At 34.0% G+C, this 13,974-nt stretch overlaps 2 protein-coding genes across 2 annotated transcripts in view; both read right to left on the bottom strand.

Moving 5' to 3' along the window:
• Positions 1 to 502: 502 nt before the first annotated feature.
• The window catches only part of LOC137827163 (TMV resistance protein N-like), a 77,186-nt gene continuing 63,714 nt past the window's right edge, over positions 503 to 13,974 (bottom strand). The window contains exon 5 of the mRNA XM_068633384.1: positions 503 to 3,269. Coding sequence (XP_068489485.1) covers positions 705 to 3,269 — 2,565 coding nt within the window. The 3' untranslated portion in view covers positions 503 to 704. The remainder of the gene's footprint in view (positions 3,270 to 13,974) is intronic.
• On the bottom strand, positions 3,390 to 13,849 carry LOC137827166 (disease resistance protein Roq1-like). Its single transcript, XM_068633390.1, has 4 exons — positions 13,256 to 13,849; positions 4,768 to 5,880; positions 4,389 to 4,661; positions 3,390 to 4,251 (listed from the first exon to the last, which is right to left on the bottom strand). Exons 2-4 carry the CDS (start codon positions 5,734 to 5,736, stop codon positions 3,577 to 3,579), a joined length of 1,917 nt encoding a protein of 638 aa, XP_068489491.1. The 5' UTR covers positions 5,737 to 5,880; positions 13,256 to 13,849; the 3' UTR covers positions 3,390 to 3,576.

A 13,974-nucleotide genomic window follows, 5' to 3' on the forward strand; every position in this document is an offset into this window, starting at 1 on the left:
AATAAGTGTATTATTAACCTAGTAAGTACCCTTTGATATATACTAAAATCTCTTCGTTACGTATCCAACCTTTTTATTAACTTAATTGACTTAATTATATAATAAATGTTTGTTTCTCGCCAAAGACTGATTATTTAAAATTTTCTAATTTGCATCGATGACCTTAATCACACCAATCGATTAACGACCATTATCCTTAAAATCAGACCCGTTCCCAATGCTACACTAATAAACTAGTGTATTACGGAAAAAAAGTTGTATAATGACACAACTTTAACTAATAAATAATAAAAAATTACTTTAATTGCCACTTTTATGCAAAGTGTATCTGCCGGTAACGATTTATTCTATCTTGAAAAAAATTTAAAATATTACATTACCTTTGAATAAAAAATGAGTAAATTATCTATGATTAATAGGAAACATTGTATCAACTATTTTGACATGCAATGCAAGCTCGATTTTGCATTATTTATTTATTTATTTATTTATATTAAATTGATTTGTTTACAAAAAGAAATAACATTTTTTTTTGTAGATTTTTAAGGTTACACACATCATTACCAAAAAGAAAGAACATTTCAAAAAAAACAATTGACATAGAGAGTACAATTTAACGACATCATCTTACACATGCTATAAGTTTTAAACAAATATTCTAGTCAATGTTTTCATTATTAGCAGCCTCTTCACTGACACGTTCATCAGTTTTTTTGTCCAAGTAAGATGACAAGTGCTTCAAGGATTCCATCTCCGAGTCCATTCAAGTATATTACACTCATCAAATCCTCAAACTCCTCTGATTTTTGCAACTTTTCAACCAAACCATTAAATAGCCTCTCTAATTTTTCACCTCTTCCTTTCAAAACACCACTAACCTTCTCATACTCTGCCACATGATTAAGGTTGCCTTGTCTCTTCCCAACAAACTCATCATATTGAATGTTGAATTTCTGAATCAGTTCATCATATGGATTTTTGGAAGAGCTCGCTGTGTTCTCAGCAGCATTTTCATTTTTCTTTTCAAGTTGTGCAAATCTGTTGCCCAGAACTTGATTTACCTCCTTCATCTTCGAGAAGAGTTTACTCTTGACCTCGGATTCCGACGTACTTTGTTGATTCATCATCATGAATATTTGCATGAGAGGGTCGTGAGAAGGAGGAAGTGTCACTGTAGTCCAATCCAATTGTGGAATCCTCTGCTTTGGTTCTGGGGGTGATACAAAAGCTGTATTTATCCCTCTCCTATTAGCCACAGTATTTAGTGTTTCCCACACGTCCAAATCAGGAAACCTCAGCTTTGCTTCAAAGAGTCCACCGTAAACTCCACTCAAGTATGTTCTATTTTCAGCTGAGGGTATTATCTCCATCCCTTCAGGTGTCCATTCAATCCCAGAACCCTTCGCCAAGGCAATGGTAATGGTGTCATCAATATCTAGAGAAGGAAATCTATTTTGTGCCTCAAGAACTCCATCTGTCATTCCTTCATACCATAATTCCAACGTTATTGCTTCCTCTTCCTCACTTTCCTTTTGGCCATTGGTTGGAGCTTCTTTTACAATCACGGGATCCTCAGTCACACCTTCATCAGTTTCTATGTCCGTATGGAGAGTAAGTAAGATGGCACGTGCTTCAAGGACTCCTCCCCTAACTCCATTCAAGTATATTGCACTCATCACATCTTCAAACTCCTCTGATTCCTGGAACCCTTCAACCCCACCATCGTATAGCTTCCCTAATTCTTCACATCTTCCTTTCAAAACAACACTAACCTTCTCATACTTTGCCACACGATCAAGTTTCTCTTGACTCTTCCCAACAAACTTATCATATTGATTTTTCCCAGAGCTGGCTGTGTTCTGAGCAGCATTTTCATTTTCATTTTCAAGTTGTGCAAATTTGTCACGCAGAGCTTGGTGTTCCTCCTTCAACTTCCAAAAGAGCTTACTCTTGACCTCCGGTTCCAAAGTACTCTGTTGCTTCATCATCATGAATATTTGCATCAGGGGGTCGTGAGGAGGTGTCCCTGTAGTCCAATCCAAATGTGGAAGCCTCAGCTTTGCTTCATTGGGTGATCCAAAAGTTTGTCTAATCCCTTTCCTTTTTGCCACAGTATTAATTGTTGGCCACATGTCCAAATCAGGAAACCTCAGCTTTGCTTCTAAGAGTCCACTGTAAATTCCATTCATGTATGTCCTAGTTTCAATTGATGTTTGCGCTTCATCTTCAGGTCTCCATCTATTCCTATAACCCTTCTCCAAAGCAGCTCTTATGGTTTCCATAATATCAAGAGAAGGAAATCTATTCTGTGCCTCAAGAAGTCCATCCGTCATTCCTTCATCAAATATCTCTCTCACTATTTCTTCCATCTGATGATCATAGCCTTCCTCCTCACTTCCCGTATGGCCAGAGGTTGAAGCTTCTTCTACATTATGCACTGGATCCTTTAGTCTTACCAACGCTAGTTCACCTATGATAATAACTTTAGGCTTTCCATCATCATTTTTTAGCGCATCTAGAATCTGCCTCAGCTTGGATCTTGGATCTTCTAAAGCTGACCCTTTTGATTTTAATGCATCCTCAGCATCCTGGGATATTCTCTTTAGTTCTCCCAATACAATTTGCATGGTATGGTCTTCAAGCGTTCCTTCAACCCCCCGTCTTTCTTTTTTGTCCAGCCATTCCTTCAACGTCTTCCTAAATGATTCGTCCAGACCTAAACTCTCTATGGTCATTTTATATTCCTCCATAGGATCTTTCGTACGAACTATTGTTAGTGGCATCTCGTCTGAATACACGAGATCGGGAGAAGTGAATAGGAGATCATCCATTTTGGTTTCGTCTTCATACACAAAAGCTCCCCAACCACTTATCACGAAGGAGGAAGTGGCTGTATACGCAATCTGCACCAGATTCCACTCCTTCTTCATCAGAAGTCGGTCAAGGCCAAGCCACTCCTTGTCACTGAACAAAACTCGTAGATCAAAGATCAAGATGTGTTCTGCTTCAATTCTGAATTTGCGAGACCTTTTGCAAGGAACATATTGACCGTTGATAAGTAAACGCAGATCAACAACGCGGCGACGAGCAAATTTGTCCCTTTCACTCTCATCTTGGAAGTGGAAGATCATGGCCAGAGCAATGTTAGGGAACTTCTTACGAACCCAGAAACGAGGATACCTTTGGACACCCACATAGTTAAACCATTCTGGAATCTCAGTTGTAAATGGCATCACCACTTCTATTCCACGTACCCCTTCCTTCTTCACCTATCAGATTATTATAACACTTTCAATTGTAACTTCTATATTTATTTTAGAAATTTTGTAAAATATTATTTTCCTAAAATAATGGTACGAGATTTAACTTAAGTAATAAAGTCATGATACCTGACGCCATAGCATGTCTGATGTCTCTCTAGTTAAGTCGAAACAAAGTCTTCGTCTACTTTCTGAACAGTTGACGACAACTCTGAAATTTCTTCAAGGTTGAAACAATGATGAACATCAAGAATTCTCAAGTTAGTGAATTCAGGAATTTTTTTAAGCTTCTTACATTCAGTCAAATCGAGACTTGTCAAGTCACCACATTCCTTGATGATGAAGGGATAAAAATAAAATTATTCTCTGAAGCAATCAATTCTTTTAATTTTGGAAAGTAGCAAAAAATTGCAAGAAGATCTTCATCAGACAAGTTACCATTTTCGACATTCAGTGATCGTAATTTTGGACGAACATTGGCTTTTGAAGGGTTTTGCACCAAACTTCTGAAGGATTCTCGAAGTTTGGAGCATGCTTCGATTTTGAGGGAAACAACATTGGGCAACATGAATAAGCTACTTGGTAGATATTTAAGTTCCCTGTTATTTGATATGTCTATACAGACAAGCCCAGTAAGCTTACCAATGGATTCTGGAAGCTCTTGAATAGCAGTATTTATCATATAAATCTTCAATGGCTTTGTCATTTCTTGCCTTATCTCTGGGAAGTGACCAAGGCTTTCACATAAATTAAGGTCAAAGAATTCTAAAGACGGTAGAAACATTTCAGACATGAAATTTTTGAGTTTTGTGCAATCTGAAACACTTAAATGAGCAAGACTTTTCAGGAAACCAACAGATCCATGTACTGCAGTTAGCTCTCTACAATGATCAAGTCTCAGTTCTCTTAGATTCTGAAGTTCAGACACATCAGGTATTTCTTTGATACTTTGGTTATATGAAAAGTCCATAATAGTCAAGCATGGAAATTTCTGCCAAATGGAAAGTCAATAAAAATTATTATTTGGAACAACAGTTATTAACTTACTAATGTGAATAAAATATGGAAGTTTTTGTTCAATGAAAAATTGAAACTTCAAAAATAGGAAAATATGATATAGAATTGTACCTTAAATGGTTCTTCCAATGTTAGACGACTTCGAGGCAAATTGAAAACAACAATTTTCTTCGGATGAAATTTTGGTGGGAAAGACTTTGAAGGATACTCTTCCCAGTCAAGCAGTCTTAAATGATTTGGTAAATGTTCAAGTTCAGATGAAAATGATGTGTTTCGAACAATGAGAATTCTGAGCCTTTTCATCTTCTCAAACTCAGTTCCACTCCAATTTACTTCTTCTCGCTGCGGAGGATTAAGCATAATCCCTTGAATCTTATCACTTCCCTTTAACACAAGTACAAAGAAACAACATCAATTGCATATTTTCAGTAATATAAAATACTATAATGTATAAATCGAAAACAAAGAAAGTAAAAGGGTAGATGATTACATAATCTTCTGTTAGAATTTCAGTAACATCTTCATAATACCATATTCTGCTACGTTCACCAGGATTTGTTGATTCCTGCTTAACAATCTCTCTTCCCATATCTTGTATTAGATCATGCATCTTCAGGCAGTCATACTCGATAGTTATGAGAGATTTATTAAGAAGTACTTTCATGTTGGATGTTGAACGAAATTCCTCAAGTATCTTTTTCACATATTCCGTTCTCTCCCCTTTAAAGAAGCAAGCTATGTCCAAGAAAATTTGTTTGGCATTATTATCCAATCTATCGTAGCTTATTTGAAGCACATCTTGAATCTTTTTATTTGGAGTCTTCTCATATTCTTCCATTGCCATTTCCCAATCTTCTAAACTTTCATGAAAAGTAGCTAAATCAGAGCCTATGACTTTTAAAGCCAGTGGAAGACCTTTGGTGTAATCTACAGCACGCACAGACACATCTTCAAAACCTGTTTTAGGATAACTTTGTCTGAAGGCATTCCAACAAAATAGCTCTAAAGAATGTTGGTCATCAAGTTCCTTCTTTTCATAAATATTTCCAACTTGGTGAGCAATTAGCACATCTTTTTCCCTTGTCGTTACAATGATCCTACTACCTGAACCAAACCAATTACACCCTCCTGCCAACTTTTCTAACTGATCTTTATCACCAACGTCATCAAGAACCAAAAGAACTTTCTTTTTCTGAAGCTTTTCTTTTATTTCACGCATTCCTTTACTTGTGCTTCCCAATTCAGTTTCCAACCCCTCCAACATCTCAGATAAAAGTGTCTTTTGTAGATCTTCCATGCCATTGATTCTGTTTGATTTTTCTCTAACATCGGAAAGAAAACTTGCTGCATCAAAGTGTTGCACAATTTTGTCATACAAAGCTTTGGCAAGTTCCGTTTTTCCAATTCCACCAAGTCCATATATGCCCAACATTCTTACAGTTTTATCATCAGCCTTCATTTCCAATTCATTTCCAAAAGTGACATAACTTCTTCTATGCAGGCGTCAAGTCCAACAGGGTTTTGACCACTATATAAAGGTTTAGGAGTTATATATTCCTTGACCTTCCCAACAATTTCTTCAATACAATAGCTTTCATCATTCCTATAAGAGTAGAATGTAATAATTAATTATTTGTTTGATATCATGATTTTTTTTTATTATTGTACTAAGTGATTGTGATTATTGTACTAGATAGTAAGCAATGATAATCATAGCAAGTAGCACAAAAGAATAATGATTACACATTATACAAAATTTACTGGAGATGAAAAAGTTAAAGAAATTTTATTCTAAACAAAAAATTCAATAATTTATAAAGAAAAATACCTAAATATAATATCAAATTCTATTAAAAAATGGAATTTTTTCCACTTTGGATTTTTTATTAGTATTTTTATATTTTAAATTATTTTTTATAGTGTTCAGAATTATACTTTATGACTAACAAAATCAATTAACACCCTGAAAAAATCTAAAATTTTAGATGTAGAATATTATATATAAGAAACTACACATGATATAAACATTACATCCCATTATAATTAAGATGTAGAATATTATATATAACAAACTACACGTGATAAAAACAATACTGCATACCATAAAGTATATTACTTGAATCATATTTGTTTGTGAAAAGTAAAGTTCTACATAAGATCAACTTACTTTGGGTGTTTAACCTTTTATAAAAGGCTATAATTATTTTTTAACTAAATTATTTTTTTTTGGATGACAGAAAAATTAAGAGAGAAAAAGTATTTTTTCTTTTAAATTTCCCTTACCAATTGTATTTTTTTTTTTTTATATCTAAGAAAAGTAAAGTCTTATGATAGTCATGTTAGTAATGACTTCCAACAAAGTTCGAATATGAGAAATGAAGGCATTGATATTAAGGACTTACTACTAAAAAAATTATGAAATAGAAATCAATTTTAAAGACAAAAAATAATTAGTTGTTTTAGTGATTAAATTAGAAGATAATTTTAGAAACTAACAAATTTTTTGGTTTCTAAATTAGTTTTTATTGTTGGTAAATAATTTTTAAATTGGTATTTAATTAGCTACCAAAGTTTTAACTATCAATTATTTAGATTCTAAATTTGGTAGAAAAATCTTAGTAGCTATTATTAGATACCAATTTAGAAACCAATTAACAATAATAGAAACTAATTTAAAAATCAATTTTTTTTAGTTTCTAAAATGGTCTCTAATTTAGTCACTGTAACAATTAATTATTTTTTTTCTCTAAAATTGATTTCTATTTCATGATTTTCTTATAGTGTCGGCATCAATAAACAAGATTTTAGAAATACAAAATCTAAGGAGGTATTGAAGGAACCCAAGAGAACAACATGGTACTCATTGAGAAAATATTGTTAGAGTTTACAGTGTTCAATAAACGCAATTGATGGTGGAAGTGAGAAACAACCAAGGGACAAAAAGATAATCGAGACTCTTTACTACGCTCTGTGTGAAAGAACCCACTACAACAACGTTAATTGAAGTTAACAACTCATACCATTAGCAACTTTGCATCTGACTCTGCTATTAATAATAGCAATAGACTTTTTTGTTACGAAATGGAAGTGTAGAGGATATTAGGTTATGTGAATTGGATTAGGAAATCAGAATTAAATTTACAGTGTAGGATGAAAATATTTTAAAGATGATTGAGACAATGAAGGAAAAAGATTGCGAGATGAAAATATTAAAGGGGGAGAAGATAGAATCCAATTAATGAAGATAATATGTTTAAACATTGTAGAGGAATTGATTAATAAGGAGGAGGTTGTGGCAGTATCTTACAAGAAATCAAATTAGAAATAGTCAATAAAGAAAGATGCTACAATATAATAAACAATGATATAGAATGGGAACATTTTGTAGTTGTAAATGGGGTACAGGAAATTTTAACTATGTGGCATAAGGATACTTTCATATGTGAAACTTTGGTTATAAATACAAGTTTTTTTAGGGGTTAAAGGAAGCTAGAAAAAGAATAATAGGTCAATAGTAATAGTGAATGTGTACTCCCCTTGTAACTATAGTGATAAGCTAGTAATTTTGGATGAAATAGTAAGATTAAGATAGGAAGAAGAATGCAACATCTAGTGTGTATGGGAGAATTTTGACGTAATAAGAAATTTAGATGAAAGAAGAGGTATAAATCAAGATGGTTAGAGGGATACAATAGAAATTAATGAATTTATATAAAATACTGAAATCATGGATATTCCTCCACTAGGTAGAAAATTTACTTCGTATTCAAATGGAACTGCAAAAATAGGTTTCAAAAAATTTTATTCTCACAAGAATGATCGGAACAATGGTCTCGAAGAAAACAATACATTGTGTTAAATTCCATACAAATAACACTACAAGAAAATCAAGAAATAAAAACTAATTTTTAATGACAAAATAATTTAGATACCAATTTAATCTAACATGTTTAATCTTTTTCTAGAAGGTGAAGATGCTACCCTCAATACAACATTTTGCATGAAAGGTAATAAAGATTAAATCATGTAGCAACAAAAGAAAACTGGAGGAGTAAGGGAGTAATGATAGATAATGTTTTTTTGCCCTATGTGCATATTAACGGAGCAACTCGTTAACCATTTTTTCTTTAGATGCAACATTGTAGGTTGTGTGAAATACGTGCAACAAGTAGGTTGGAGTAAGTACTCCTATTAAAAAATCATGTAAAATTGAACTTCCAACAATTCTACTTGTCAGAAATGATGACAAAGGAAATAGGATATGGATGTGTCTGTGGGTAGAGATCATTTGAAATATATAGAATCATAGGAATAGAATTATCTTTAAGAATGGAACCGTATATGCGTAAGAGATATTGTTTTTGACACAGACAAAATATGAGCTTGAATAAGGAATAAATCTCTGAAATTGACTTTCGCATATTCTTATTGGTGTATATATGCCCAACAACTTGCATAAAACCCCTATCTAAGTAATATGGTATACTCACCCCAATGGAGATATGTAATTGTTATCAATTATAAGTTATTTTCAATATTGACTACTATACAAAGACCTTGAACTGTGCTTAGATGGGTATTCCGTTTACCTACTTGGGCCTAGAAGTGGGAGGAAATCCAAGGAAGAAAAACTTCTGAGAGCCTATTTTGAACAAGCTGAACTCGAGGCTCAATGTGTGGAAAGGGAGATTCTTATCTAAGGCATGAAGAATTTGTTTAATAAAATTTGTTATCACGGCCAATCCACTTTACTACCTGTCTTTGTTTAGAGCTCCGGAGTCGGTATGCAAATGCATCATCAGTATCCAAAGGAGGTTTCTGTGGGGTTGGGGAAAGGAGAAGAGACCGATCTCATGGGTTAGTTGGAAAATCTTATGTAAACCGAGAGAGGAAGGAGGGCTGGGCCTCAGAGACATTTGAAAGTTTAATAATGCGCTATTGGCTAAGTGGAGATGGCGGTGTATCTCTAATGAGAAAGGAAGGTGGAAGGAGTGCTTGGACTCAAAGTATGGCATGAAACTCGATACCTCTCAAACATCAGTGAAACTACAATCCTATTGGTGGAGAGATTTATTGAAGGTTTGTAAGGAGGGAAGAGGAGATGAATGGTTTCAAGAAGAAGTCGGATGGAAGCTAGGGAGTGGAGACAAAGCAAGATTCTGGGAGGGTGTGTGGGTTGGAAACTCTACTATCAAAACTTTATTCCCCAGATTGTACTCACTGTCGTTGAACAAAGGTCAAAAGATGGAAGAGGTAGGTGTGTGAGAAGAATCGGCGTGGCGGTAGACCTTAAGGTGGAGGCGTGGTAGATTTGAGTGGGAAACCCCGATCGAAATAGAGCTTGGTATGCACATCTCCAAGGTCAATGTATTCAAGGAAGAGAAGGATGCCTAGGTGTGGAGAGGTGATGAATCTGGGTGCTTTACGGTGAGTTCTTCTTATGGATGCCTAGCAAAGTCTGAAAGGGCCCCCCAAATTGATGCGTTCAAGTATCTATGGAAGATTAAGGCGTTCCTAAATGTGACGATCTCTGCCTAGAGGGTACTGCTGGGTAGAATGCCAACAATAGAGTGTTTGCGTAGGAGAGGGGTGATGTTGAACACTACAGATTGCGCCTTATGTCAGACCACAGAAGAGTCCTGTCAACACCTCTTCCTAGAATGTAAACATGCCTTGTGTGTTTGGTCTTTGTGCTTTAAATGGATTGGAATCTTATTTGTCCTACATAAAGATCTTATAACTCACTTTGAGAGCTTCCACTTGACTCAGAGTAGTAATAAACAAAACTTGGTTTGAAAAGGGGTATGGGCAGCTATAGTCCGGTGTATGTGGGAGCATAGAAACTCAGTTGTGTTTAACCAAGGAGTTGCAAATGCAGAAAAAGTGTTCCAAAAGGCCTAACTTAAATCGTGGTTATGGATGAAGCATAAGGCACATAATTTTAACTACTTTTTGCATATTAGGTTTTGAATCCAATGTCCTGCATTAGTAGCTATAAGTAAGTGGCTTTAGGTGGAGCCAAGATGCCCTGGAGGAGGAGGGAGGGCAGTGTTGCTTTTCCTTGGAGGAGGTAGGAAGCAAGAAGTGGTCTGGTTCTGAAAGAGGTGGGTGGAGTAGCGGATTCGTTGCAGAATCTGTAAGCAGGGGCAGTTCACTTGATGTAGGTTTTTGGACACACAAAGCTGTCTTGGATGTAGTAGTCCATAAGCTTTTGGTGTAAAAGATAACTGCAATATGCATAGTTTTTGTGGCTTCATTTTGGATACTGGATGGTGGATTGTAGGTTATTGATATTCAAGATTAATAACCTTGGTCTACGAGTTATGCCTAAACAGTTGTAGGGGAATTTATCAACTTCTATGTAGGAAAACCAGTTTGTGGGTGTTGTCTGTGCTGTTGTAGGTCTGACAAGATAGCTGAGTTGTCTAAGGAACTGAGGAAAAAGAGGTGTAGGCAGTGCAGGTGTTTTGGTGCCCATGTGAAGGAAAATGAAGATATACTCTCTTAAATATTTTCATGGAGCTTGCAGCAACCATAGAAGGGCTGATGGAGTTTTTTATGGAATGTCTAATTCAATGGTTGAGGTAGCAGGAAAAGTCTAACGTTTACCACTTTAACAAGGGTCATCAGCGGCAACGCAGACCTTTGTTGTTGGTGCATTAGTTGGCTACTAACACCTTATTCAAGGGGGTTTATATGACCAGTGAAACAAGCTCCAAGGAGGTCTCTTTTTGTGGTTGTTGTTACTGTCTGAAGAGGTTTTTTTTTCTTTTTTTCTGGTTTTTTACACGAAGAGGCAGGGTAGATTCAAACCACATGGTTTTTGGAAGTAAAACCCATGGTAATATGATGTTTGGAGCGGCTGTCTGTAGTGATGGTTTTAAAGATGGTCTTTAAACCTGAAGTGGCTGGTTTACCTTGTATGGAGCCTCACTTCTCACATCTCATGTGCTGCTAGTACTGGTTTGCTGGTTTGTGTTGGAGCTGTTGGCTGGGTGCAAGTGAATTTCACTGGTTTACAATAAGGGGCCATCAAATGTAGGAGGATTCATCTATACTCTTGAATTGTAGCTTGGCCTTAAAAGCTTTATTCAAGGGGTATTTTTTTGTCAAATTTGTGCGTTAGATGCAAGGCAGATTTCAATCAAATGCAGTGGATTGTTGGCCTGTACATGGAGCCCCGAATGATGCACCTGTTGTGATGCCAAAACTGGGTTGGGAAAGGGTTGCTAGTTGGTGCTCCAAGCATGAGGCAATCAAGTGCAGCAAGTTCTTTTCTCCTATGTTTGGATGCATTGTTGGTGTGATGTGGACCTCAAACATGGAGCTGCTGGTTCTCTTTTTGATGATCTGTTTGGGTCTGGTGTGGACCTCTAATGGGCTGGGGGATTTGTGGGTTACTACTACAGTAAGTATGCTTTGGTAGCAAACTGCTGTTGTTTTTTGTTTCCGTTTTGTATACCGGTTGAGCCACCCTTGAAGTGGTCACCTTTATTTCAATTAATTCTTTGCCGATAAAAAAAAATTATAAGTTATTTTCAAGTTTGAATCGTATAAATAAAGTAGTAAGGGTTGAGATTTCTCGAGTACCATATATATCAATGATGTAAAACCTTATGTACGTCATATGTAAAAAAAACTAGGCATTAAATAAGGAGTGACAACGATTAATATAAGTTTATGGTAGATCTTGGTGGAATCTCACGCACTGTATTATGTTTTAAAGGATCAAAATACTTAAAATACATATGATATTTATTAAATGGTATCTATTAATGACTATGTGTGCATTCATTACACGAAAAATTCAATTATTATTTATAAATATTATTTTATTCCAATTTTTATGATTATTATTAACAATTATAATTAAAGTTAAAACTAAACTGTAGCAGGTGGAACACGATGCCAAGTTCCTTAAGGAATGTTCAAAGAAACTTTAACATTACACCGTTAAAGTTTTGTTGTCACATTATGATTATTAATATACTTATTAGTAAGATTATCAATATTAATATAATTAATAATATAAAAATTATTAACATGATTAAATATTATTAAAAATTATTAATATTATTAATATTATTAATATTATTATATTATTAATATTATTAAATACTTATATTATTAATTTTATTATTACTAATATTATTAATTTTATTATATTATTAATATTATTAAATACTTATATTATTAATTTTATTATTACTAATATTATTAATTTTATTATATTATTAATATCATTAATATTACTAATTTTTTATTATTATTAATATTATTCATATATTATTATATTAATATTATTAATTTTATAATATTAATAATATGTTATATTTATTAGTTATGATTATTATTATTATTTATGATTTTATAATTAATTATATAATAATAATATTTTTAATATTATGTATATAGTTATTATGATAATAGTTGGTAGATAATAGAGATCCGTGTGTAAAAGTTCGTAGGTAATAAGATCCGTGGATAAAAGTTTGTAGGTAATAAGATTCATGGGTAAAAGTTTGTAGATAAGAAGATCTGTGGATAATAGTTAGTAGGTAATGCTGAATTTATCTACAGATTCAGATCTGTAGATAATATTAGTAGGTAATGTTGTTCGTAGATAATATCCATAAATAATACTGAATTTAGTTACGAATTAAAATTCGTAAATAAAATTCATAAATAATACTATTTTTTTTATAGTAATTCATACAGGAATAACAATATAATGTTATAATTTTGTCTAGTACAAAAATTGAAAACATGCCAACTATCCAAACGTTCGATACTATTATTTTCTATTTAGATTTATAAACAAATATTATAATTTCATTTCTGTCAGTAAAAGTAACATTATTAATTTTTATTTTATTTTAGTTGTGAATTATTATTCCATAAAATACATGATTTTTTTCGAGATTTGGGATGAAAAAGAAATAAGATTTAATGCTTTGTTATCGTAATTACATACATACCCGTCTTTAATATGCTTCCCTGGGAAGTCACCTGCTTGAGACAATGCTGATCTCCAAGCCTGCATTCTCTGTGATTCTTTTCCAATCTTATTTTCTTGTGCCTTCATGTGTTTTCCGAAGCTATTTCTCTCGTGCCGTATATCTGAGGGATTTACATGGTAAAACACTGGGTAAACAAGCTGCTTCTTCTCCTTCATCTTGCTGCGTTCTATGATCCTAACAAGTTCATCCAGACACCATGTGGAAGATGCATAGTTCTCAGAAAACACAACGATCAAAATCCTAGATTCTTCAATGGCCTTCGACAGAGCAGGTGAAAGACTTTCCCCTATCCTCATGTTCTTATCATCCCTGAAATCTTTTATTCCCTTCCTACCTAACTCTCTACGCAGATGCCCAATAAAATTGTACCTTATATCTTCCCCTCTAAAACTGATGAACACATCATATGTGAAACCAAGACACTCTTCTTCCTCACCATGTTTTCCCATGTTACAAACAAGCCAAAACTACTCTAAGGATGATCAACTACTTTGATCAATTTAGTGTGTTGTGATTAAATACAGTGTCTTACGCGGATACACGCTTTCCTGTAATTATTACAAGATGTCCCGACCAAGATATACTAATGGGAAGATAAATAATTTACGTGGTGCATATTTAATGTGTTTTAAATTGCACAGGACTAGTATCTTGACCCGTGACCCGTGTAATGCACG

This window comes from Phaseolus vulgaris, chromosome 8, assembly GCF_000499845.2.
Source record: "Phaseolus vulgaris cultivar G19833 chromosome 8, P. vulgaris v2.0, whole genome shotgun sequence".
Taxonomy (NCBI): domain Eukaryota; kingdom Viridiplantae; phylum Streptophyta; class Magnoliopsida; order Fabales; family Fabaceae; genus Phaseolus; species Phaseolus vulgaris.